Source organism: Lasiosphaeria miniovina (genome assembly GCF_030549165.1).
Source record: "Lasiosphaeria miniovina strain SMH2392-1A chromosome Unknown B0T26scaffold_5, whole genome shotgun sequence".
Lineage (NCBI taxonomy): Eukaryota > Fungi > Ascomycota > Sordariomycetes > Sordariales > Lasiosphaeriaceae > Lasiosphaeria > Lasiosphaeria miniovina.
This window is the reverse complement of record NW_026848224.1, coordinates 4,356,050-4,380,086: the sequence shown is the minus strand read 5'-3', so window position 1 is coordinate 4,380,086 and position 24,037 is coordinate 4,356,050. Positions and strand designations below refer to the sequence as shown.

Sequence of the window (24,037 nt, the reverse complement as noted above, 5' to 3'; positions counted from 1 at the left end):
CCGACGCTATATCCCGACGGCTTCAGCACTGGCGAGACAAAAAGTCGAGCGAATTCCAGTTCATCCAAGTAGCGGTGAGTTCAAAGTGACAACAACATAGCCTCAAGTCAACATATTGGATTGGCCACTTACTCCCTGTCAACTGTTCCCAACCAAGAAGAGCACCCTCCTCGCCGCCGCCGTCATCGGCTGTTTCTCGTGGGGGCCTCGTGAGACAGAGCTGTGGCTCGGGCCGGCGGCGTGGTACGCCAGTCTGGTGCTGTCGCTGAGCGCGCTTTTCCTGTCGTCGTCGCTCGCCTTTGTCTTCTCCACAATAAAAGACTCCCCTACTAAGCCGCCTCTGTCCAAGCAGCTGGCTATGGTCGTCCACCTGCCACGCCCGTTCTACTGGACCGAGGAAGAGGACGGCCAGGGGAACTTTGACTACTACTATCCGCATCATTCAGCAAATGCAGGTGCAGCAGGCTCTGCCGTTGCGACGGCTCACAACAGACAAGGCTTTACAGATGCAGGTGCAGCAGGCTCTGCCGTTGCGACGGCCCACAGCAGACAAGGCTTTACAGCTGCAGGTACCAGCAGTGCTGCGGCCGGCGGTGACAATCTTGGAAACCAGCAACTGAAAGATGACCAGGGGAACAATGCGACAGCCCCGCCGACACCAATCTATGCCCAGGACCGTGACGTGCGTGTCCGTCTCCGCTGGAAAATGGTGTTCACATGGCAAGCCCCCATGATGCTCATGGCATATTCGGTTGTAGGATTTATCATGGGATTTGTTATCTACGTGTGCACGCCGCTCTACGACGGCCGCGATTTTGATGACGACAGCAAGGTAAGTAGGTGGTCCACCACACACTTCAGGTTTCTCTGCCTCCTGATGAACGCAATCCTTCCTCGGCAAGACCCAGCTATGATAATGATACTGTAAAAATAATTAGGCAGCGATTCTTGTCCTTGCATTCACAGCTATCGCTGGAGCTGTGTTTGTTATCTGCTCTCATTGGACGTATAGCTTTGTGGACCTAGACGGCGACACGGGTCTTTGACTTCTTGACCGATACCGGTATTTTAGGAGTTGGGATTGATGCTAGTCATTGCGGTCAGGTCAATATGTTACAATGTGAACTAGGTCTATTATCGATCGACTCTTCAAAAGGTCTTCTACATAAAGGTATAGTCATTATTATCCCTTACTACCCAGCGTAAACGTATTTCCAAACAGGAGTAGTTAGAATGGTGTGAATGGATAAAGCGTAGATAGACGACTGCCGAATACGGTCCGTTGATAACCGTAGGTAACGACTAGGACTCAAATTTAGCCACCGGCAAACTCGCTGGCTCGCACGATCCGATGAGCACATCTAGAACGCCAGGCGGCCAAAGAGCAAACGCCGCTGAGGCACCGGATTTTGTGGCTGCGCAAACTTCTCGTGCACACGCAATTTGCTTACTTCGTATTTTCGAGCCCCGAGTATCTCGTTATTTTAGAGGCAAGTAAGCTTAACTAGTGCTAGAAAGAGTCTCAACTACGGCCTGCTAATGGCTACAGCCTGCTAATGGCTACGGCCTGCTAATGGCTACGGCCTGCTAATGCCGACTTCCTCGATTTCAGTTCAATCCATCTGATTTTCTTTCTCTTCTTTTTATGTATTTGTATAGACCAAAATTGAATTGGGCATTTGCCTTTCTGTCTACTGTTCCATTCGACCCCTCAACTCCCTCAGTATATGGAAGTTGAGTCTCTGAAGAGAGTGAGGGACACTAACTTCAAGACCGTGTCATGTTAATGGACTATCTAGCGCAAGCCATCGGGTTCGTACAGGTACTTTTCCACGGAAGTTATTCGCATCATGATCTTTCCGAGGTTCAATGTTCAATGCTGTCCAGGTCTATATTCTGCCGCTGGGTGAATTTGTGGAGCGTAGAAGCACGGATGTGAGTGCCGAGCGATTTATCCACGGGCCTGCCGACATGAGGGTTAATTTATATATTATTTTATACAACTCCCCCACCATTCACTTAGCTCAGCCCTACACAGTCACCCTGGCTGTATAATCGACTGTCCCAGCGAAGCCTCTTTGCGTATACGGTTTTCGGTACGATCACGGGCTACACCCATGACTAAGTCTAGATTAATATCAGTTCCCTTATGCCAGGATTTCAGTGACCAAGTACGGCAGGCAGCAACGTATTAGTCACGAGGAATTGCCTAATTATTGCATCTTGATGTAATGGTTGGGGATTGTACCTGGTTTCTCCTCGTACCATTCTAGCCCATTCCTTTCTTGATTCATGAGCAATGTTGCAATATTTAGATATCTAAGTATGCCCGACACCATACGATCAGGGACTCCGAGTTCAAGGACTAATTGGTGAAAATTTTAAGTGGTGTCTTTATATGTAGTTGATAATTACTAGTTAATTAGAGGGCGCGAAAAGAGAACCTATATCCGACTGAACAGCAAAGAGGTAAAGGAAATACCAAGAATTGATCGCCCGGGTATCTGGCGTTGGACCGGGTTCCTTTTTGTAAAGGAGTTTAAACTCAGAATGGTCCAAGGAAAACCTCACATCGGGATACCCTAGAGAATTGTGCCCTTCAACAAAGTCAAAAAAGAAGAACTGTTCTAAAATATCATCCAATCCCTTCCTACGTCACCCACTTTGCGATTAATTATTGAATTGGAACATGGTAAATAGTTATCGACGAGTTAGCCTCGGGGCTCATCCCCCAATGTCATGACTGGTTTCCGTCCCTGGTCTCCGGCCGATGGCCTTCTTCCGGCTTATTTCTAATAATTACCATGACAATTCCACATTTCATTTCTAACCAGGGCAAGCTTAGCCCATTCACGAAGATAACAATGGTGGCCGATACGGCAGGTTAATTCTTAATTGAGCATGGGGAGCTCGTTACAGCTCTTGGCGGTTCGGGCTTTGGTCATTTCACAGTTGTGATGAGAACAGTTCATGTCCTAGTTCAACACACTGACGTCTCCTCCATTCGCAATAGACCCAAAGTGAGACTCAAAGGGCTGGCTAGGGCACTGTGATGCCATTCTATTCGAGAGGTGAATAATTACCCCCGTGATATGAAGATGGCAAACGGCGACTCTAGCCTGGCCCACGCCGTCTGCAAACTTTTCGATATCACCAAAACAAAAGACAAGAGGCCCATGCTTAGACACGCAGGATATTTGTCTGGTTCTAATGGCTACCCAGGAGAACCAACTCATGACGGTTGTTTCGGCCCCCAGAGGGAACACGCTACCATGGGGTTGGCAGTGAATTACCAGGGAAGGGAGGTAGTTATCGTGCTTCGCCGTGGGAGTCACCTAACGCCCAGCAGCGCCAGTGGCCGGGTAAAGTCGTCGACGTTGTATTGTCATCACCCGGCGCAACCTTGCATTTCTGGCCCAACAAGCGTTGCACAAAACGACCCAAGCGACAAGGCTGTGTGCGTCGGTGACCATGTACGGTGGACTTCGAAAAAAAGAAAAGGGTAAAAGAAATGGCGCCTGCAAGAGCAGATGAAAAGGACTCAAGCCACTGCAGATCGCGGCTTTTCCTGCACAGCCAACCAGGGAAGGAGAATAGCCGGGAAGCACGAGAAGAAATCATCTCGGCGCAATTCTGGGCCGCCCTTACGGGCAGGCAAGGAGTGGCAGTGCGGGCCTCGGGGCGACATGATTGGTGCCCACTCGCAGCGCAACGGCTTGGCGCCACACCGAGCAACGAGAAAGGACAAGGGGGCCCCCGCTGTGCCAGGAACGTGCAGCAGATTCCCACGAGCCCTTGACATGGGCTCCGGAGTCTGGGCAGGACGTGGTATTGCGAAAGAGAACGGAGTATTCCATCCAATGTGGACATGCTGCCGTCCACAACTGAAGGGTGTGAGTGTGCGACCCTGACCCATGCTGGGGACGGGTTCAGCCCCAAGGTGGACAAAATTAGATTGGAGTGGCCATGGTGACTGGTGACTCTGATCTCTGATGTGGTCTGCGTCGCTGCGAATAAACCGTGCAGGCCGTTGAGAGTTGGTCGACGCCTCATGTGCGCCCCTTCGCCCGCCCAGCGAGCCTTGTATTAAAGTGACTTGTTATCCCTCACTCCCCCCCACGAGCCTGCCTGATCCGTTTTTGCATCTAGCCATCCCAATCCTCGCGTCTCGAAAGACCTCCGGTCTCCCCTGCAACAACTCCCCACGGCTGTCTCGAGTGAGGCTCTAGGAGACCGCGAATAGAGCTGTTCTTTCCGCCGAACAGACAGAGCTGTTTCGACCAATGACAACAACAACGCCAAGGATGTGTCCCCGAGGAGGTGCCTGGCGGCTCCTGGCCGGCCTATTGCTGGTGCTGGCGCAAGCACAGAGCGCGCGCGCCACCTTCTGGACAGTGTCGAGCTTCTTCGTCGAGACCTTGACGGTCGAGAAGCTGGTCGACTCGTGCACCACGTCGTGTAGGTCGTACACGTACACGACGACCATGGAGGTCGCCGACACGGCAAAGCCGACGGCGTCGCCCCTCTCCACGTCCGCCTACACATACTTGTCATCGGACGTGACGGTAGTGTACGTGTACCTGCCGGCGGGCTCGGTGCCCGAGAGGGACCTCGTCACGACGTCGACCTACTCGCCGACGCCGTCCAACGTCTACATCAATTATGCCGTCGAGTTCACCATGACGGCGCCAATCTCGTGCCCGACGGCTTTCACCGTCGTCACCAACACCGCAGTGTACATCCCGTACATGGTCACCAAGGACATCAAGCCCACGTCGACCGCCACGTCCGTCTACACGTCGTATAACGGCGGCCTGTACACGTATCTCACCGAGTTCGTCGCACCCAGTGCCGTGCCCCAGTCCGTGGGCGACCCGACCTCGAACTACTACTACTCGTACTACGTCAAGAGCTGCCGCAACCCCACCGCGACTGGCGCTGCGTACTATGGGCCTGGCTACTCGGACGGAAGCGGAAGCAGCAGCAACAGTGGTGGCGGCGGCGACAGCGGCCTCAGAAGCGGCGGCGATGACGATGACGACGAGGACTGGAGGGTTTGCTCGCTGTTGACGGGGTGCACGGGCCTGAAGACGTGGATCATCGTCGTCGCTTCGGTGATCCCGGGCATCTTTGTGCTGGGCTTCCTCGAGTCGTGGCTGTGGTTCCGGCAGCTGATGCTAGGAAAGACGGCGCTTCGCTTCGGCACCATCTGCTGGTGCTTCCTTTCGCTGTGGGTCATCTGCTTCACGCGGCGCTCGCCGGCGCGGACTGTCGAGGACCAAGCAGTGCTCAAGCAGCAGTGGGCCACCATCTCGGGCGGGAAGCGCATCAAGCTGTGGTTCAAATGGGGCTTTCGGCACCGATATCCTGTCGAACTGCTCGGCCCCGATCCCAGTGGCGGGGTAACTGCGGCGAGCACGTTCCCATCAGGCCAGCCGCAGTACGGGGGGCAGCCGCCGTACCCCGGCCAGCCACCCTACGGCGTCTATGCCGGCCCGGAGAAGGGCGCGACAGGTGACCAGGCCTCGACACCTGCATCCGATGCCGCCCAAGCCCCGCCCGGCGCTCAGCAGCCGCAGTACATATACCAGCAGCCGTACCCGGGCCAGCAGATATATCCGGGGCCGGGATACCCGCCGCAGAGCCACGCTCCCCAAGGCTATCCGACACAGGGCTACCCGCCTCCGCAGGGATTTCAGCAGCAGTTCGCTCCGGCACCGCCAGCGGCACCGCCAACCAGCCCGGCCCCGCAGAATCCCGGGCCCGGACAGGCCTCGACCTTCGCACCGTCCCCTGCCAACTCGCCGTCGCCTACACAACCTACTCCCACACACTTGCCTCCAGCGATGGGCCTGCCTGGGCACCACCCCGGTAGTAATCAAATGTAATGGAGGAGCCGCGGGGTCGAAAAGCTTTGTTGGATGGATAATAACACGCACGTCCCATTTGGTTTTGTTCTTGCTTTCGCCATATTCCCACTATGCGTAATATTTTGATATTCAATATGATTTTTCACTCTGATGATCGCTTTCGAGTTTGTGCTTCCCAGTCAATGTGTCTCTGGTTGTGCGTTTCCTCAGAAACGTCGGATGGTGAGTATGTAACCAGGTATGCAGTTTCGCAGTCGACCAGATCAGCCGGGCAGAACGTCTTCGTCGGTAGTCCGAAACGAACGTCCAAAATACCGCAAGATTGATTTTGATCATGCTCCAAATCGTGCCGGTGTGCGATGGTAGTCTCTCGTGTTGCAGCTGCTATCGAGCTGGAGACGGCTTGTCGGAACAAACGCAGGCGGAGCGGGGCGCGTGGAACAGATGGCCGCGCCGTTTTCTCACAAATACGGCGTATAGACCCCCAGAGACATAGACTGCGACTATGCTGACCAAGACAGGAAACCTGAATTGGTCCGGACGCGAAAAGATGACTGTAATCGCGTAGGACAGCAGCTCAAACAGGTTCTGGAACGATGATTCGAGCGCCGAGAATGTCCCCCGGTGGTCGGCTTCAACTTCCTATAGCAGATTCAACCGCGTGTCAGCAGCATGAAGGGCTGAGTCAGGTCAATGGGAAAATAAGATCAACTAACGTCCTGAACAATGTTCTGCGCGCAGAGGTCAAAACCCCACAGGCCGACCCTGCTCAAAGCGACGCCCACGACGAGCCCGGTCGCGGCTGTCATGTTTTTGCTGCCAGCATCGTCGGGGCTGCCGAGACCGCCTCTCAGAAACCAGCTGGCACCCGCGGCGAGCCAGACCATCTGCCAGCACAGGCTCCAGATGCCGCCGCGGACCACGCCAATGCGCTTGACGACCTGGGGTCCGATCCACGTCGCGCTCAGTTCGAAGATTGTGCTGGCTGTCCGCACTAGACCCACATGGAGGGGGCTGTAGCCAACCGACATGAGGTACGTGACCATCTGCCCCGAGAAGGAGAGAACGGTGAGGTAGAGTAGGGCTAGCGAGAAGGAGGGAAGGAACGCGGGGTGGCTGAAGTAAGCGGCCAGAAATGAAAATAGCACCTCTCCTGTCTTTGCGACTCGAGCCGTGGGCCCGGAAGACACGAGGCCGGGAGCCTGCTCGTCTGCCTCGTTGCTTATGAGCAGCCGGCCATCCTCCTGCAGCTCTGGCTCTCCTCGCTGTTCCCGGGGGTGCTCGCGACTCAGCCGGGGCACCATATGGTAGACCTGGGCAATGAAGACGTATTCCACGGCTATCGATGCCAGATTCATGCCAAACGTCGCCCAGACAGCGACAGGCACCGAAAATGCGGCAGCTATCGTGGAGATGGCGAGCGGTCCGAGGAGCTTGCACAGCAGGTCAATCCTGCGCATTCGGGCGTTGAGGTCTGCGCGCGTCAGAATTGCGCTTGCGGTGCAAAAGGACACAGAGGCAGAGCCGCGTTGCAAAAGGACACAGAGGCAGAGCCGGCGGGAGTGACAAGAACGGACGAACCTGTACGGGCAGCAGCATTGCCCTCGGTGATCACAACCACCTGTAGGCAGCAGAAACCAGAAGAATCAGCCATGTCCCCCGTTCGCGGGATCATTTACGAGCAACTAAGACGTACCCAGTCCCTCTCCACCGCGACAAGATTCACCGTCGCACACAGCTTCTCGACACAGGCGAGCACGACAGCGCCAGCTAACAAAGCCGTCTCAAGGGACGCGACAGCTAGCCCGGCAGCCCCCGAAGCGCTTCTGCGCTGCAACAGCGCGGCAAACACGGCGCAGCTTAGGGCGACGGCGAGCCGCTGGCCGACGATGGAGGCCCGGACAATCTTGAGCCGGTGTCCGCGGTCAACGCACGCACCCACGGGCTGGGCGAGGGTGATGGCGGCGGCGCTGCGCGCGAGGGCATACACGGACATGGGCAGCAGCGTGTGCGGGAAGATGGAGGCTAGGAACAGCACGGCGCCAAACTCGAATAGGCGCGAGTTCCACGTCGACAGGAAGTGCGACGTGTAGAGCCGGATCGTGAGGGCCGACGGCAGCTGCTGGCCGCCTTCGTGTGCGCCATCGCCATCGCTGCCGCCGTCGTCGTCGCCGTCGGAGCTGGGCCTGGAGACGGAGCGGGAATCTGTCATCGGCAAAAAGGCAGTTGCCTGTGCGCGCACGGGATCATGGCTAGAGTTTGTTGCCCGCTGGCTGGGTCTTGGCTCGCCCATGGCATTTGTGTGGGACAAATTTGGAAAGCCAAAGTTTCGGGGAGATTGTATTTTCGTTTGCAAGCCTGGGTCGCAGCTGCCCTAAATTCGATGGCGGTGAAACTGGCGCAGAAAATCGAGGTGGGGCGATTCCGGCACCGGCGAAATCAGATTGGGGGCGATGATTGGCTCCCACACAGGATCAGCTCCAAGAGCCCGTCGCTTCGTTCCTTCTGCCACGGTCGGTTTGGAAGGCAAAGCGAGATCAAAGAAGCCGGCGTTCAATCGTCACTTCCTTGTCTCGAACGGGTGTCCAGCGGCTGCATTTCTTTCTCCATACTAGCTGGCAAGAAATATGTGGGAATCTGCGCGCTCTTGGCACGATCCCACAGGGTGGCCACAGGGTGGACCACATTAAAGCTGCCACGAAAGCAAAGCGACACCGCAGCACTTCTGAAATGCAACTTCAAAAGACGAAAAAAAGAACCGAGGGAAAAAAAGCAGGTTATGTCGTACCCAAACCAACAGTCATGGCGAGTGAACCCGGTTCAAATTTGCTCACCACATTTCATGCCTCAAAACGTGCCCCTCCAGCCACGGCAAGCAGCTCCATCTCTACGGGGCTCGCTGACAATGCATTCAGCTGCTATCCGGCTCAAATACGCTTCTCCCGGCTCTCCATTGCATCAAGTTCCACAGCGTGTTCCACAACGGCAAGGTAGCCAAGCGGTCCAAGGCGCCAGGTTCAGGACCACCTGAATTCTACGATTCCTCCAAAAAGACGATTCCTCCAAAAAGACGATGCCTCCAAAAAGACAATCTTCCTGGTCTCAGTAATGGGGCGTGGGTTCGAATCCCGCCCTTGTCATATTTTTTGTTTCTTTTTTTTTATTTCTTTCTCGGCGCATTCGTGGATCGGGAGGAGTATCAAGTGTACTTTTTGCTCTATGTGTTGCCAAGAATCTCTGCCGGGTTTATTCGTGGGGGTTTCAACAACATCTTCTCGTCAACCATGCCCCGGACTCAACTGCCGGGCTTGCGTGCATGTCGACCACCGGCCCCGGGTAACTCGGCTGCGTATAGGTTGACTAATTGCAGGACCCGGATAACTGGCTGCTGGTTCGGAGGTTGACTGCAAGACCCGGGTAACTCGGGCTGCTTACAAATTGGAATTTATACGGAGGGGGGACTGTAGGACCCGGGTAGCTCGGTTTGTGACATAAATGGTGAGGGGAATATAAATAAATAATAAATTGTCCGCCGTTCGCCAGGTTTTCACGTTGTCTTCTTCCCTGACGCCTGGATTCCGGTGATGCAAGCCATTAATTACGGTATATCTGTCAGCGTCGTCCGCACGGGCTCCGTAGACATTCGTAAAGTGTAATAGCCTGGACTGGTGGATTATCGGCGTCGGCTCTTCGGTGCTGCCCGACTTGGCAAACGCTCCGGTTGGCTGTCGCCGGGTGACTCACGCACGGGATCTCGCGACAGATGCGCGCGTTGGCTTATCTTGGCAGGGATGGTCTGAAGGGCGCCCAATCACGCGACGCGCCGCGCCGCGCGCTGCTACCCTGCGTTGGGATTGCCACCACTGACATTCGCGCCCCCGCCCTCCGCCCTTTGAGCACTGCACTGCAGACAAAGCCAAAAGGCGTGGGGGGCGGATGTCCGAGATGTGCGAGGCCGAGATTCCGGCCGTAGATACTTAAACACGTCCCCCACGGCCAGCCAGACCCGAGTACTATCTCTCACCCTCAGGCTCAGACTCAAGCATCACAGATCCCTCCCACCTGATATTTACCCCTGAATCTCTCCCGAGTCCCATCCAAGATCAACCAGACCAGACCAGACCAGACCAGACCAGACCAGACCAGACCAGACCAGACCAGACCAGACCAACCCAACCCAACCCAACCCAACCAACCATCAAGATGGGCATCGATCACACCGGCATCGTCGTCTCCGCGGACAAGCACGCGGCCGCCGTCGAGTTCTACCTCGCCGCCCTGGCCCCGCTCGGCTACGCCAAGGGGCTCGAGTTCCACGACGGCGCCGTCGTGGGCTTCGCCGACACGAAGCTGGGCGGCATCAACTGGTGGGTTACGAGCCGCGCCGTCAAGCCCGCAGGCGACAACGGCAAGGACATCGTCCCGAGCCACCACGCCTTCAGCGCCTCTGGTAAGTAATTAAGCAGTGCTCCAGACGGTCATGTGAGAGTTTACACACTGACACCGATAACAGACCGCGTCTCCGTCGACGCCTTCTACCAGGCCGCCGTCGCTGCCGGTGCCAAGGACAACGGCGCCCCCGGCCCGCGTGCCCACTACGGCCTCACCTACTACGGCGCCTTCGTCATCGACCCCGCCGGCAACAACATCGAGGCCGTGTGCCGTCTTGCCCCGCCTGCCTAGTTACTTACGCGGCTGGCTATGACGTGTCCTAGGTTGGCACTGGTTTTCACGGGCGCCCCGGGTTTGCACGCTTTGTGTGCAAACGGGCTCGGAGTTATTTAGACCTGGAGGAAAATCAGGCGGGGATTTGGAATTCTTGTTTCTTCTTCCCTGATGAAACGGTTATGTTTATGACAATCTAATGGCTTTTTTCGCGTCTCCAATCTTCTCTGGGTAATTAATGGTGGTGAATATGAATCAAATTCTGCAAAGCACCTTAACCACAAACAGTCTTATCTCATCTCACCGCCGACGATCATCAGACTCCTTACTCCTTAAATTTGTTGCGGGGAGCAAGGTCTATTTATGACCAGGGGAAGACTAGCCTCAGTGACTGTAGGCCTTCTTTGTTTAGTTCTGTAAGAGCGGCTACCAATATTCCATGATTGGATGCATTCGTGCGCCGTGCTTCACGCCAGGGCCCTGCTTCAGTTCATGAGTGACAAAGGCCTAACGGCCACCCGTCTTATTTCCGCCCTGTAGTTGGGGTTACACAGCCTTCTGGTCGGTTGAACTGCCCTGAAGAGGTGAGCTGTGGCTGATTTGCCCCGAGCTTTCCCTGATTCTTACCTGAGATAGGGTGGTCCTGCAGGCACCCCCTGCACAGCCCGAAAGGCGTCTTTCCTGCCCGCCCTAAATATTTAAATTGCGTTGGCAGAAACGCGAGGTGGTCGATAAACTTCGGCTGGCTTTGCAGGCAGTTGGTTGCCTTCCTCAGTGATCACCTACCAACGCTGTAACATCCCCGAGCTAGGAAATCTGAAATTTTACCTTGGCGACCACGAACACTAATTATAACTCATTTTCCGTTCTTCCCTCAGCATTAGCCGAACTAACACTTAAACGATGCCACACTGCTCTCTTCAAATTTACGTTTACGAGCAGTTGCAGCGCGGCGAGATCCGCTTGCTGAAAGTTACCAGCTCCTCGGACTCGCCCGAGCAGTGGGATCTGATGCTCGTTCACACGCCCATCGACCATGCACCGCCGTACGAAACGATCTCATATGAATGGGGCCTGACTCCCCTCAATCACCCACTGGTGCCGTGCTGCGCATCAACGAAAACCTCGAGCGAGTGTTAGTTGGCGTGGTGCGTCACTGCTCGACGGGATACCTCTGGGCGGACCAGATCTGCATCAACCAGGCGGACACGGCAGAGCGAAACCATCAGGTGCAGATCATGGGCCAGATCTACCGGTCTTGCCTTCTGGGTGTTTGTCTGGTTGGGGTGCGACGACGACCTGCCCGAATGCTCTGCTCTGGACTTTGTCTGCGATATTGCAAACGCTGCGCTTGGAAGGGACCTACCGAAGAACGATCTTCTCAAGCGCTTGCAGACCGTGTTGCTTGGCGATGTGGTCTTGAACAACGGTGAAATAGCCACGTGTGAGAACGATGAGCGGTTGGCCCTTTGGCAACTGCACAAGTACCTCGACAGCCCTTGGTCCCTTGGTTTTCCCGGGGTTGGGTCGTTCAAGTGGTTTTACCGAAATGTTCCAGCATCCTCATTGGATCCTCGGCCGTCTCTCTCGAAGGCCTCTACTGGATCTGCGAAGCGATTGGTCAGATTAACGCTCAGGATATATTACCAGTCGTCGCCGACAACACAATCCTATTTTCCAGCGGCCCGAGGACGGCACCTATCATGCGACAGACTTGGAGGAGCCTGCATCTCCCAGGCGACCCACAGTCAGTGCCGTACCCCAGCATCACAAAGACATGATCATCTATCGCGCCGAGAATGGAGACCTCGGTTCCCCACGGTCGTGTCTGCGCACTCCTGGGTCTCAATCTTGACGCAAGCATACAAATCGAGCCAGACTATGAAGCTTCTGAGCTGGAGGACCACGACGGTCGGCAAAGGCAATCATCCAAGGGTCAGGCCGACTGGATATCTTCGAGTATCTTTGCCGCTCAGGAGATGGCGAGGACGGCCGCCCGTCCACCAGAAGGACGTTGACTTGGGCACCCGACTTCACTTCCCCGGAGCACCTCAATCCGTTTTCGGTATCTAGAACTCTACCACGGGAATCCGGAGGCCGATTCTATCGTATCCCCATATCAGGTATTGTGATTCAGGAATATTGGCTGTACACGGGCGGAAGATAGACAGCATCCAAACCCAGATCGACCCTCAGGTGCCACCGCACATTCGAAAGAAATATTTCGATTTCTCGCACCATGTCGCCTCGGCAGTCGATAGCTAGGAATTATCGGAACAAAAGGTTCCCAGCCCAACAGCACAAACTGTATTTGCAGCACTGGTAGGCCAAGGGCATTGTGACGACGACGTGGTCACCCGCGCATTCGAAACGACAACAAAGAGCGCGTTGCTGAGATGCTACAGCCGGTCGTCCGGCACTACCACGACAGAATAGAGGCCAAACCCGGAGCCGACGACAAAACACTATCTGAAGGCCGACAGATCAAGGAACATATTGTGTGCAAGAGACTTGCTTCTTAGAAGGCTAGATAGATCCTTGAGGAGCTGACATGTTCGACTCGACTGAAAGGAAGAGGGAGGCATCGAGTTGAGATTGGTTTAAGCCGTCCTCCCTAAAGCCCGTCCCGGGTGGATGCGGAATGGCAAGTTTGCCGTGTTTGTCCGAATCTGAAAAAAAAAAAATCTCATTCGCTGCTGAGCGAGGGATTGCGACTTATCAACAGCTAAATTGCCTATCTTGCGGCCTCTCCCTGAAGGCTGGGCGGCAGCATGTACATATTATGGGCCGGGCCACAGACCTGGGCCGGCAAGCCACAGGCGCAAACCGAGCATCGGGAATGCACAAGAACCGCTTGGCCCCCCTTTGCCATGGGCCTGGAAATTTTTCTGGGTGCAATGCGACTTGCAAGCAGGGTGGACCACAATCCGCGGCCGAGCCAGACAGCAGACTGACCTGCCTGACTGTGCATATGCACGCCCACGCCACGCCTGGTCTTTTGTGTGCCGAGCAGACGGGATCCCGCGTGTGCGGCAGTCCGGCGGCTCAGGAACCAGGACCAGGACCAGAACCCCCACCCCTGAGGACTTAATCCTCCGCCGACGCTGCCAAAAAGGATTCAGGCTCCTGAAGATCGGCAACTTATTAGGGACTGATGCAGCTGGTTGGTTGGTTGTATTTACGTGCCGGCGGGATATTCCGTAATTAGTTGTTCAGGTCTTTTTTTGACGTTCTGTTCTCGTCAACGACGGACGTTGGATTTAGAGCACGATACAAATGGTGGTAAGAAGTTTTCTATGATTAGGTAGCTCACTACTTTTTTCCTGTGATTGCGAGATAATAATCATCAACAGCCAAAGGAGACCAACCCACGCACCGCTCTAGAACTGTTCGAAAGCCACAACTGCAGCCAAATATCGGCAGCAGCCGGACGCCGGAGAATTCTGCAAGACACCCTCATCATGTTTTTTTGAATGGCACTAATACCCGAGTAAACGCAAAGAACGGATGGAAAACAGCTCGTCGACCCCGCTCCAATTGTGCAGAAGGATCGCCCGTCACAGAGGCACAGCGAAATTCAGGGTTACACGGCTGGCTCTCAGGCTCGGACGTTGCATTGCGAGAGAGGCAAAATAAAAGATGGCACACCTCGGTGAGGGTCTGCCGACTACTTGCTACACCGCATCGGACGCCAGGCCGCCACAGCTAAGAAGTGGAGGGGGGGCTCTCAGGAGTTGACGTCTTGCCGACGAGTCTGGGAGCCAGCCGAGCCCTGCATTCTCTTTGGTCGACAGTATGGGAGGCGATTAATATTCCTAGAGTGCACTCTCAGAGCATGTTTGTTGGGTCTTTTGTTCCTGAAACGAGGTGTACTCTGGTTGCGTGGATGCGGGTTGGGGGCCAAGGGTAACATTGAAGCGATAAAAAGGGGCAGTCGGGGGGGGGGGTATAGTTGACACACATGCTGTGCCTCATTCTGGCCCCCCCTTCATCTCTTATCAGGACGGCATACGTACCCAGGTCCATACAGCTAGCTTACTGCGTAGGCGCCGCGGTAAATGCAGCCAATCACTCCCCTCGGGGAGGCAAGCACAACATCTCGTTGAGTTCTGCGTTTTTGGTGGCGCGTTGATCCCCGCGCCTCCCGGGCTGGTCTGGAGCCTCGTGCGACTCCAGGTCTGTCTGCATGAAAGAAGCAGGTGGCACTTTTTCATTGCGAATGCGTCGGTCGGCGTACACGGGCCGCCGAGCGAGCGGGCTCCCGTTGCTGCTTGCCTTGCTTGACCACACCACCTGTGGCACAGCACTGCTCGTCTTGAAGGATTCAGGATGGCATTGACCCCTTCTTAGGCCTCCCCGAGAGGCCTATAGTCCATTGGACGGACCGGCCGAGTAAATAGGCCGAGCAAGAGCAGGGCGGCCACCGCTCCACGATCCTCCCGCGATTTCCGTTTGCGGCCGGTTGACCACTTGCGGTGGTCTACCTATAAAACATGTTCCCCGTCTCTTCTCGGAGATTTAGGAGGCACCAAGTTGGATCTCCCGCCTCTCCCGCCTCTCCCGCCTCTCCCGATCACACCAGGACGAAGTCACCATGCAGCAGTCTTGGATCCGCGTCTTTGGCGCCTCCTGCGCGCTGATATCGTGCCTGATTTCTCCAGCAACCGCGACCTCAATCTCGTCAAAATGGAGCCGCTCTAGGGCGAGGACCAGCGCGCCGAGGCACTCCGACCCGTTCCTGCAGCACGCGAGGAACACCACCAACAACTCGACCGCCGGGTTCGCGCAGCGCAACTTCAACACCATCTCGAGCATCTACGGGCTGACCGTGTACCCGAACCAGGTGCCCATCATCGTCAACGGCGGCGCGGCGGTGCCGCCGGGGCTCTTCAGCCAGGACGTGGTCGGCCGCGTCGACCCCGTCGGCGACTTTATCGGCTTCGAGGCTTCCATCGAGTACTTCTTCGCCCTGGCGCCCATCCCCCAGCCCTCGGACCTCTTCGCTGCCATCACTAGCTACAAGATCACCGAGTTTTCGTCGGGCTGCCCCGGCGTTGCGTCTTCTGTTGTTTACCTCTACTGCAGCGTCGTCAACCCCGGCGCCCCCGACGATGGCACGCCGCTGCCGCCCCTGAAGCAGGTGAGCATCCACATATCCACCCCTGGCCCTCCTTTCCACCCCCCCTTCCGCTCAGACTCACACTCCTTTCCACCCCCCTTCCGCTCAAACTCACAAAACTCCCCCAAAACAGGTAGCCTTCTGGAAATTCGACGCCTCTGGCGCGGTGCTCAAGTACGACGCGTGGATCCCGCGGCTCAACGCGTGGCTGGAGCAGACGGCCGGCGGCGTGTCGGTCACCGACCCGCAGTTCCAGGCCGGCACCATCGCCGCGCTGTGCGACGCCACGCAGCAGCGCTGCCTCGGCCCGGACAATGTGCAGTGGAACAGCACCGCGCAGTGCGTCGCCGCGCTGGCGCAGAAGCCGTTTGGTAATTACGACGAAGCGCGCGGCGATAATGTCGTCTGCCGCGCGATTCACATCATTCTCACCGTCGGGAATCCGGAGGTGTGTCTTTACTTTCTGTTCCCTTTGCTTTCTCGTGTTGCGATGTGCCCCTTTCGCAAAGACGACGGAACAGGATGCTGATTCTTACCCACAGACTCACTGCCCGCACGTCGGGCCCACAGGCGGCGGCGCATGCATCGACGTTCCCTACGGACACGTTTTCGAAGACGAGGACGTGTACAGCGATCCCATCGGCGAGACGTTTGTGTGCAAGTGACCCTAGGCGCTGGGTGTTTTGGGCTGTGTCGGAAGAAGGGAGCTCGCGGAGCTGCTGTCATCATTAACTGTAGACCTACCTACTACCTCTGTATATGCTAGACGTCTTTCCTGGGGAATCACTAGATTATGTCAAGAGCCAATCCAGATCCAACGCGCTCATTGGTTCACTGTGCACTTGTAATTGTCATTATTGGGCCCTTCATTGGTTTGTTACGAACATCGTCAATTATTCTTCTTGTTTTATGCTATCACACCTCCAAAGCAATCGCAGCTACATCTTGTGTCTGTGTAATTACTTCGCGCCCTAAACTCTCTCAGTTTCTCGAACAGCCTTTTTGCCCGGGACCACCGTCCACCCATCTTCCCCAGCTGCAGTCTTGGCAGGCTTGCGGGTCTTGGGCTTAGGAGAAGCAGGCTTTGCGGCCTGCACAGGCTTGGAAGGCAGAGCAGGCTTCGAGGTATTAGCAGCCCTTGCGTTGGCCAGCCTCTGCTTCCTAGCCAAGTTCTTCTCCTCGGCCAAAGTCTTCTTCTTCAGCAGGGCCTCGCCGAACTCGCTATAGAGCGTGACAAACTCGGGATGAGCCCAGTGCAGCCAGTGGGCCATGTTCCAAGAGACCCTGCGGGGGGCTCTGCCGCTGTACTTGCCGTACAGGGCCTTGAGAGAGGCAACGTCGGACCCGGTCTTGCCGAGCACGTACAGGATCGTCTTCTCCAGGTCGTCGACCTTGCTCTGCCAGTACTCGTCCTTGGGGTTGAACAAGACCTGGCGGAACTCCTCGTCAGTCAGAAGGTGCCCGCCCATCCGGACACTAAACATGCGCAGGAAGCTCTCGCGCCAGCTGTCGAGCAGCTCCGCGTCGAACTCGCGCGTGACGTCCTGGGCCCAGAAGCGGACCATGGTCGAGACGAACAGGGCGTTCTCGAGCTCCGCGAGGTGGAAGCGCTCGTGGACTACGGCGTCGCCGGTCTTGTTGTCGTAAACAGTATCGGCGGAGAGGTCCGAGGCGGCCCAAAGGAACCAGCCGTTGTTGCCGTCGAAGAACTTGGGGCTGTCGTCAATGTCGGCCAGGCCCTTGTCGAGCGCCTTCTTGACGTACTCGGCGGGGAAGACGTTGCCGGCGCCCAGCCTTGAGATGCCCCGGAGAGGGAATGACGTGGACCAGTTGGTCCAGGCCGTCTCCGAGTTGGGGTTCTGCGCATGCTGCCGCACGTCGGCGACGTTGGGCAGATGGACCTTGAGGATGCCGAACTGGCCGGGCGTGAGCACACGGAGGTACTTGCTCAGGCACCGTCTGGTCTCCTCAGGGGTCAGGCCGGCAGCCGCGAGGGCATGGGCCAGGACCACGAAGTGGACAAACTGGTGGTTGTAGAGCGAGTCTTTGGGGTCGCTCTTGAGCTGTCTCCGGACGTCGTTTTGGTAAACCTTCTTCTCGCCCATCTCCCCCCGCTTGATAGGCATAGACCTTCTGCTGGTGTTGGTGGAGAAGGCGATGGCAGTCCCGATCTTGATCGCCATTGTGATCTGTGAGATGGATAGTAGGAAGCTTAGAATTTGGTGGATATAAGAGCAAGCGAAATCTCGCTGGCTGTTATAGGAGCTGCTGTGAAGGCGCTGGTTTGTGTGTGATGATGATGATGAGGAGAAGATGAAGTTGTGGAGTGAGAGAGACGGGATTTAAATACAGACGTACGTGGTGAACTTGGAAACAGTGCAGTACGATTACTGTGCCGTCGGGCAAACAGAACAAAGCAGTGAAAACACAGTGTTTGGCGCACAACAGCTGGTGCAATCTGCTCAACAATAGCTGTGAGTAGACAATGGCCCAACACCATGACGCGTTTCAGGTTCGCACTATTCTGACTCTGTTCGACTGACGAACGAGCTGCGAGTTAATGCATCAAACTTGCCAATCACATCTCCGTTTCCAAGGTGCCAGGTCCTAGGTGTATCCTGCGCAAACGCCGAATCCCGGCGAAACCCGGTCTAGGGACGAAGCACCGTGACTTAGCCGCCGCCTGTAGTTTGTTCCAACGTTACAGTTCTCGCCTGATTAGAGACGAGAGGTCGTTTTGCGACGCGCCATTCTCTGCGTTGCCGACCCCTTGGTACGTAATTACCTCGATGGCCAAATCAGTAAACCAACATTATTGTCGCCTAGCCCCTTTTCCAAAAGAATACTGAAATCTGAAGATTAGTCTCACTCATGGAGAGTCTTTAATAAACCCGACGCGCCGTCCTTCGTTGCTCGCTGCCACGATAGTCCTTGTCATCATCATCGCATCACCGTCTTTCATCAAACTCTGACCCTCCAGCCCGCCACATCCTTCCTCGCCTTGGCGACGCGCGCAGCGACCATGAACCCGGAGCCGACCAAGAGCATCGACCCCGCAAACGCCTGCGCACCAACATACCGCCCGCCGCCGGCGGTGAGGATGGCCCCAGCGACGGGCGGGCCTGCGAGGGCGCCGAAGCTGGCAATGGTGAAGACCATGCCCATGCGGACGCCCGTCTTGCGCAGGTCGGTGGTCAGGCTGGTGAGCCCGGCGGGGAAGAGGCTCTGGATGCCGCCGGCAGCGGCGCCGTAGAAGACGGCCCAGACGTAGAGCTTGGGAGTCGTGTCGACGGCCATCCACGCCAGCACGGCGACGCCCGCGACCGCCGCCGTCGGGATGAACACGGTGATGGGCCCGAAACGGTCCGCCAGGTGGTTCGGCCCCAGCCGCCCCGCGACCCCGGCGCCGTTGAGTACGAGTAGCAGGTTGAGCCCGTCCGTGTAGCTTAGCCCGACCACGTCGCGGCTGAAGGACGCCACGTAGTAGAAGGCGAAGAAGATGCCGAGGAAGCACTGATTGGTGCGCAATGCGAGACGCCGTGTCAGGTTGCTGTTCTTTGTCCGGGCACTAGGGGAAACAGAGAGAAACAAAAACTCACAAAGAAGCTCCCCAGTGCGTAAAAGGTGTACTCCATCTCTTTGAACGCCGCCCAGTCGACAATAGGCCCCGCGCGGCGCGGGGGGATGCGCGTCTTGAGGAAGACGAAGCTGACGGCGAGGGTGGCGACCTGGATGAAGCCGACCGCGCGCATCGTCCAGGGGAAGCCGACGGCGGGCAGCAGCTGGCGGGCCATGCTGGGGAAGACGAGGCCGCCGGTGGCGCTGCCGCAGGCGGCGAAGCCGATGGCGAGGCTGCGGCGCTTGTCGAAGTAGGTCGACATGACGGTCACGCACGGGCAGAAGAGGAAGCCGTTGCCGAGCCCCATGCACACGCCCTGCGCCAGCACCGCCTGCCAGTAGCTGCCGGCAGTCATGGACGCCAGCGAGAAGATGCCGACGGCCTGGAACGCGCAACCCAGGAACAGCACGTGTCTGAAGTAGCCTGTGTCTGTCAGGCGGCCGGTGATCGTGCCGATGAAGAAGAGGAGGAAGACCTGCAGCGACCCGATCCACGAGATGTCCGACGGCGGCCGCGCCAGCGTCGTCACGTAGTAGGCCTGGAACACACCGAAAGAGTTGATAAAGCCCCACGTGTTCATCACGACGAGGTGTGTGCAGGCCACTGCCAGTTGACTGCAATTAGCGGCATGGACATTCTACCGCTCACGGTATCGTGAACTCACCCGCTATCCACGCCTGCAGCCCTCCGTCGGGCGGCGGTGCTGGATTCCAGCTCGACCTGGTGGTTTTTCGACTGAGCGTTCGGCTGATGATGCGCGACAAGCCGCCACCCGCGCCGGCGGCGACGTGTGATTCGTGTCTAGAGACGTCGCCGTCGCCGTCGCCGTCGCCGTGGTCCCCGGCCGTGCTAGCAACCTCGGAGACCACCTCGTCCGCACCCCTCTCTCTTACGTCTTCCTCCGAACCGATAGCAAGCTTTTCCACGTCCACGTCGGTTCCTGACGACGAACTGTCGCCCTCTTCTCCAATTTCTGTCTGTCGACTTTTCTCAAGCTCGGCCAATGGCTCTTCACGTGGATTCGGCGCCATCCTGGATTCGTGCAATTCCGTACCTCCTGAATCCAATGAATTAGCAGTCAAACTTGGTGACTAATAATAGGCGCTAGACAATGGATGAGGTAGAAAGGAACGAATTTACCCTAATTAGCACCAGGCTGGCGGATGCATGTGATCCACTTCGGCTTCGTGTACGAAGACGAGCAACGCGAGGAAAATAATACTCTGCGACCTATCGTTGTTATAATACTAGAGTGCCTTCATAACGGTAGTGACTCATGCTCAAAACCATGGTGGAGGAATTGAAGATAGCGCGTCAGGGGTTGGCTGGTAGCGGTGGGCACGGGACAAGACCCGAGTGGGTATGTGCAGCATTTCCTTCCATCGGTGCCACTCTTACCAAAGCAACCCAAAACGTCATGCAATAACTGATATACGTTCAGATTGTGCTCCGGCACGACGGGTCTCATGTGATTACTTATTACGCAGTACCCATGGTTTTGTTAGTGTTGTTGGGGTGGCTTTTTTTCCCGTCGCCTCCTGTCTTGGAACCCCGACCTTCTACTAGGGGTCATTTCTTTTCCGGCGCTTACGAATCGCATAACCCGCGGAGAAAGGCGACATCATGATGATCTTCTTTTGCGCCGGGTCAGGCGCCAAGCATGGAGCCAAAGACGCCCTTTCAACAACTCATGCAGAAACCGTTATTCCCGGCGCCCGGTTGCACGAAACTAGTCAAAAATAGGTTTAGACCAATCCAGACAGCACGCCCCAACGGCGCTCGACGCATTCCACAGCCAAAGCGAGCATGTCTTGGCGCTCTGTCCGATATCGCACTATAGCGCTGTAGCCAAAGTCGTGCCTCTCGGCATTCTCCGCTGCAGCGACGACATCTCCATCACTTTAGGGCACAAACGGACCAACAGAACAGCACGTGCAACAAGGCGGAATGAGATGAGTGCGGCAATGATACTCATTTCATGGTCAATGTAGTGGTTGCAGCAAATGTACAGAGAGTTCCCCAGATCCTCCCCTATTAGGTTGTCCACAAAAAGATCCCGACTCCGACTTCTCTTCCCGACTCCTCAGCACGTCTCGTACATGATAAAATGGCCTATCCTCAAGCTCTATCTGGCCTCCAATCTCCCGTCTCAAAATTCGACGGCTGCCAGGTCACCTTGACAGCCAGCCGACAAAGCATTAACATGGTTTTTTGTGTCTGGTATATTAGCACAAGCTGTGTGCGTCAAAAATCGAACAAAACTGGTGAGCGAATGAACGCTCGTGAGAATAAGATCGCTGGTATCGTCATCTCAACCGCGGCCCGCAGGTTGAGATCGGGTGGCCCATCGAAGGAAGCTCTTTGTCCTCGTGACAAGATGCCCAAACTTGTGCGGGATCATGATCGTGTCGGGCACTTTTGCGCGGCATGAAGCAGATGTACAAGCATTGTCTGTCCACGACAGCTGCAAGTCATCAGCCCACCATGTCTGAGGCTGGCCAGCAACAGCTAACGTGATATTGATAGATGTCAGATTGGTGAACTGCAAGGCCGCTGCCGAATCTAGGACCTGATGGCTGAGAGTGCAGTTCGAGCGCCCTGGGCATGGTGTAATCTCAAACGATCTGGTCGCCTGAACTGTCTCGTCAAGCCCGTTCCACTGTAGTCCGGTGACATTGAAGACGCAAGGTTGGTCAGTTGAGTTGCATCCAAGACCCAGACCCAGGAAGTCGAAGCGGAAACACGGGTTTTCGCGGAATTGGCCCACGCCGATCTGTGCAATGGCCGATAAGGAAGTATTGTATTGGACCATTTGAGTACCAGATGACGGCTCGTACTTGGCAATTGGCGGTGGCACAACCGAGAACCCCCTCGAAAAGAAGAAGCGGTGATATGGTAAGGGGACAGGCTGAGGGGGGAAAGCAGTGGCATCCGTCCCGTTGGCAATCGAAAGAGTTGGGATGTCGTCGAACCTGAAGACGACTCCGCCACGATCGCCTGCAGAACCGCATGTTGCAGAGCTCAATTCCGATGCCGTTGAACTAGATGATGAGGAACTTGAAGCAGTCACTGTGGGCGTGATGGTTCCGCCAAGAGTTGAACTAGTTGTGACCGCGGTGCTTGTGTTGTTCAAAGATGCCGAGGTCGCCGCCACGGTGGATTGAGCAGTAGAATTCGCCGTGAGGCTTAGACGAGAGCTTGTCACATTGACCGAGCTTGCGATAGTTGTAGGGATAGTTGTTGGAGCAGAAGTCGAAGCTGACAGGCCAAGAGTTGTTCCATTAACTCTCGAGCTCACAGAGGCGCTGGAAGTGGTTGACAGTGCAACAGAGGGCGACACAAGATTTGTGCTGTTTGACGACACCGAAGCTACCGGAGGCGGGGTTGTTGTCAGCGATTGCGATGAGAAGGTCGCCGTGCCATTGATTGGTGCTTGACTTGGTGTAACGCTGCTCGACGCTGCGACAGAGATTGGCAGACCGCCGGTGCTGTTCAGGGCAGTTGGGAGTGTACCAGTAAGGGACAGAGCTGTCCCCCCATTGGTTGAGCTTGCCAACACTGGACCTGCCGCTGAAACCTCGCTGACAAATGAGATGGTCGGAGCAAGCGACGACGATTGAACTGGGATGGTTGACACAGGTGCCGTTGACGCACGCGTCAACGTCAGGTTGACAGGAACTGATACGATGGTGGACTGGGTCACGCGAGTCGTGCTGAGCTGACCGACAGAAGGCGCCGATGATGAAGCGGCACTGGACACAACGCTGCTGATAGTCGAATTGGCTGGCAAGGTCCTAGAAGACAGTGTGGCTGTGGAGACCGATGAAGTATTTCCATTAACAGACGTCGACAGTGTGGTTAATGGTGAAGGAGGGTTGCCGTAGCCGGGAACCGGCTCCCCGTATGCCGCTGGAGTTGAGAAGGCATAACCGCCGAGAGAGGAACTCGAAGCCGTGACCGATGGTGGGGACGACCCAGACGTTTCCAACATTGCCGAGTCGTCAGACTGGCCGAAGCTCAGACTGTCGGTTGTCGTAACATGTGCATGATGAAATTCAGTCTGTGGCGGAGGGACAAGGTCTGAGGGTGCGGCAGCGCTGGCAGTTGTGGCCACTGAGCTAGCCGCTGCTGAACTAGTCGCTGCCGAACTGGCCGGCGCTGACGTCGTGGGCTTTGTCGTAGTGGCCTCTGGAGATGTTGCGCTGAGACTCGAAGAGGATACACTTTCTGGCACTGACACGGTGGAAGAGGCGGCGGCACTGCTTGACGTAATTGTGCTTGACGACGACGATAGACTCGGAGATTCAGAGGAGATGCTGGAGGTCACCAAACTCTGAACTGAAGTGGAGGATGCGCTTGAAGTTTCAAGAGCAGCCGTCTCGGTGCAGGTTGTCGACAAAGCTGAACCGCCAGCTGTGGACGCAACTACGGTCGTCGAGGTAGGACTGGAAGTCCCAGAGCCAGAAGAGCGATAGCTGGTTCGGAATGTGTTGCAAGTGCTATTGATCGAGGAGGGTAAAGGCCACAGGGTTGTCTCGGATGGCAGTGCGGCACTCGACTCGGCATTGGGCTGCGCTGCAGATGTTTCACCACCAGACGTGCAGGATGTAGAAGACGATGTCTGGGACGGCGCAATCGATGCCGCAAGGGATACCGAGGAAAGCGAAACAGTAATAACAGATGGCGAGCTAAGGCCAGATTCTGGCATCGATGAGGACGTAAATCCAGAAGGCCAGATAGTAATGACCTCAGGGGACGGCGACT

At 56.2% G+C, this 24,037-nt stretch overlaps 9 protein-coding genes across 9 annotated transcripts; 5 read left to right on the top strand and 4 right to left on the bottom strand.

Annotated features, from left to right (window-relative positions):
* Nucleotides 1-160: 160 nt before the first annotated feature.
* Nucleotides 161-1,046, top strand: B0T26DRAFT_650859 (uncharacterized protein; the record flags this gene model as incomplete). The annotated part of the gene is made up of 3 exons (XM_060438221.1): nt 161-381; nt 547-832; nt 939-1,046. Coding segments are annotated over 3 exons (615 nt in total), but the record flags the coding sequence as incomplete, so codon positions are not given.
* A 1,949-nt stretch (nt 1,047-2,995) lies between these two features.
* B0T26DRAFT_368611 (uncharacterized protein) lies at nt 2,996-4,168 on the bottom strand. Its single transcript, XM_060434657.1, has one exon. It carries the CDS (start codon nt 4,051-4,053, stop codon nt 3,310-3,312), a length of 744 nt encoding a protein of 247 aa, XP_060295026.1. The 5' UTR covers nt 4,054-4,168; the 3' UTR covers nt 2,996-3,309.
* Nucleotides 4,169-4,355: 187 nt separating this feature from the next.
* On the top strand, nt 4,356-5,393 carry B0T26DRAFT_600273 (uncharacterized protein; the record flags this gene model as incomplete). The annotated part of the gene is made up of 1 exon (XM_060435717.1): nt 4,356-5,393. A coding segment is annotated over one exon (1,038 nt), but the record flags the coding sequence as incomplete, so codon positions are not given.
* Nucleotides 5,394-6,254: 861 nt separating this feature from the next.
* B0T26DRAFT_651305 (Ferroporti-1) lies at nt 6,255-8,082 on the bottom strand (the record flags this gene model as incomplete). Its single annotated transcript, XM_060438264.1, has 4 exons — nt 6,255-6,512; nt 6,587-7,344; nt 7,452-7,491; nt 7,567-8,082. 4 exons carry the CDS (start codon nt 8,080-8,082, stop codon nt 6,255-6,257), a joined length of 1,572 nt encoding a protein of 523 aa, XP_060295024.1.
* Nucleotides 8,083-10,073: 1,991 nt separating this feature from the next.
* Nucleotides 10,074-10,553, top strand: B0T26DRAFT_742252 (Glyoxalase/Bleomycin resistance protein/Dihydroxybiphenyl dioxygenase; the record flags this gene model as incomplete). The annotated part of the gene is made up of 2 exons (XM_060444081.1): nt 10,074-10,320; nt 10,384-10,553. The coding sequence occupies 2 exons, from the start codon at nt 10,074-10,076 to the stop codon at nt 10,551-10,553; spliced, it is 417 nt and encodes a 138-aa protein (XP_060295023.1).
* A 1,073-nt stretch (nt 10,554-11,626) lies between these two features.
* B0T26DRAFT_620169 (uncharacterized protein) lies at nt 11,627-11,791 on the top strand (the record flags this gene model as incomplete). Its single annotated transcript, XM_060436061.1, has 1 exon — nt 11,627-11,791. A coding segment is annotated over one exon (165 nt), but the record flags the coding sequence as incomplete, so codon positions are not given.
* Nucleotides 11,792-15,315: 3,524 nt separating this feature from the next.
* B0T26DRAFT_833320 (uncharacterized protein) lies at nt 15,316-16,432 on the top strand (the record flags this gene model as incomplete). The annotated part of the gene is made up of 3 exons (XM_060447494.1): nt 15,316-15,675; nt 15,788-16,102; nt 16,197-16,432. Coding segments are annotated over 3 exons (798 nt in total), but the record flags the coding sequence as incomplete, so codon positions are not given.
* Nucleotides 16,433-16,625: 193 nt separating this feature from the next.
* On the bottom strand, nt 16,626-17,837 carry B0T26DRAFT_753787 (uncharacterized protein; the record flags this gene model as incomplete). Its single annotated transcript, XM_060445749.1, has 1 exon — nt 16,626-17,837. One exon carries the CDS (start codon nt 17,835-17,837, stop codon nt 16,626-16,628), a length of 1,212 nt encoding a protein of 403 aa, XP_060295020.1.
* An 808-nt stretch (nt 17,838-18,645) lies between these two features.
* Nucleotides 18,646-20,109, bottom strand: B0T26DRAFT_618127 (major facilitator superfamily domain-containing protein; the record flags this gene model as incomplete). The annotated part of the gene is made up of 3 exons (XM_060436020.1): nt 18,646-19,167; nt 19,254-19,876; nt 19,938-20,109. Coding segments are annotated over 3 exons (1,317 nt in total), but the record flags the coding sequence as incomplete, so codon positions are not given.
* Between the last annotated feature and the right edge of the window lie 3,928 nt (nt 20,110-24,037).